Source organism: Rhinopithecus bieti, unplaced genomic scaffold (assembly GCF_001698545.2).
Source record: "Rhinopithecus bieti isolate Rb0 unplaced genomic scaffold, ASM169854v2 scaffold_28822, whole genome shotgun sequence".
Classification (NCBI taxonomy): Eukaryota; Metazoa; Chordata; class Mammalia; order Primates; family Cercopithecidae; genus Rhinopithecus; species Rhinopithecus bieti.
Genome location: NW_016812536.1, coordinates 191,218 through 192,260, shown reverse-complemented (window position 1 = coordinate 192,260; position 1,043 = coordinate 191,218). Strand labels below are relative to the sequence as shown.

Below are 1,043 nucleotides of genomic sequence, written 5' to 3'. Positions count from 1 at the left end.
ATTCTTGGTATCTGCTTCTGGCCTTTCCTATTGGTTCTGTGTGACATCTTTTCATCCTTATCACTTAAATGGCTCTAACTGGTTTCTGTTCCTTGCAATGGAAGGTCTTAAAATAAATAACCCCAAATCCTAAGGAAGCCATTCAAAGCTCACTCAGGGGCATCCAAAAAGTATTCCCCATTGCAATTCCTGGAAAGCTCTAGCAAAGAATACATTTTTAAATTTGCTCAAATCCAGGAACTATTAAGATTTAACTACAGGCAAGTAATGAACAGCAAAATTGTGTTTGGTAGTAGACACTCGTTGTTTTGGTGGCCCAGTGGCCTCCTTAGCCTTTGTGTTCTGCGTGCAGAATCTTCCCTGTGGGCGTCGACACCACCAGGAGAACACAGCCTCCTGATAGAAGACTTGGACCCACACCCCTTCTTTCCCAGTCAGCTCACTCCCAGCTGCTGTTTTGGAGGCCCACCCCCTTTGACTTGCACATGCAGCAATGGCTCTTTTATTTTCACCATTTGTCATTTTCCCTAAGTGAGAAATAAGTACCATTCCTGGTCTACAGCCCCAGGTCACCTCATTACAGCATTAAAAATCCAGATTTTAAAAAACACAATTGGCACTAATGTACAAGCAATTCCACCTTATTGTAGGGTGAAGGAGAGAGGGTAGATTTTTTAGGGGAAATTTGGGTTTGAGTTGGGAGGGGAGATAGGAAGAAGTCCAGAAAGCATCTCTTTATGTATATGCATGTATACATACAGATATGTGTGTATGTGTCTGTGTGTATATATATATATATGTTTATTTATTTCATCTTTCCTTTTTCTCAGCACTGAAGCGCTCACTGGGTCTGTTGAGAACCGGGTCATATCAGGAGGTAAAGGTCAGTTCTGGGAGCTCTGTGGTCTCCACGTCATAATAGTTCTTTCCGTCGGAATAGGTCTTCCCCTTCAAGGCCTCTATGAGCTGCTGTAGGCGCTTGGCAAAAGAAAGTCCTTGGGGAGGTTTTGTGGTAGATGAGGGTGGAGGTGGGGCGGGGCCGG

General features: G+C 44.0%; 1 protein-coding gene across 1 annotated transcript in view; it reads right to left on the bottom strand.

The window, feature by feature from the left end:
* Nucleotides 1-623: 623 nt before the first annotated feature.
* ACR (acrosin) overlaps nt 624-1,043 on the bottom strand; it is an 8,256-nt gene continuing 7,836 nt past the window's right edge. Inside the window, 1 exon segment of the mRNA XM_017896422.1 lies at nt 624-1,038. Coding sequence (XP_017751911.1) covers nt 871-1,038 — 168 coding nt within the window. The 3' untranslated portion in view covers nt 624-870.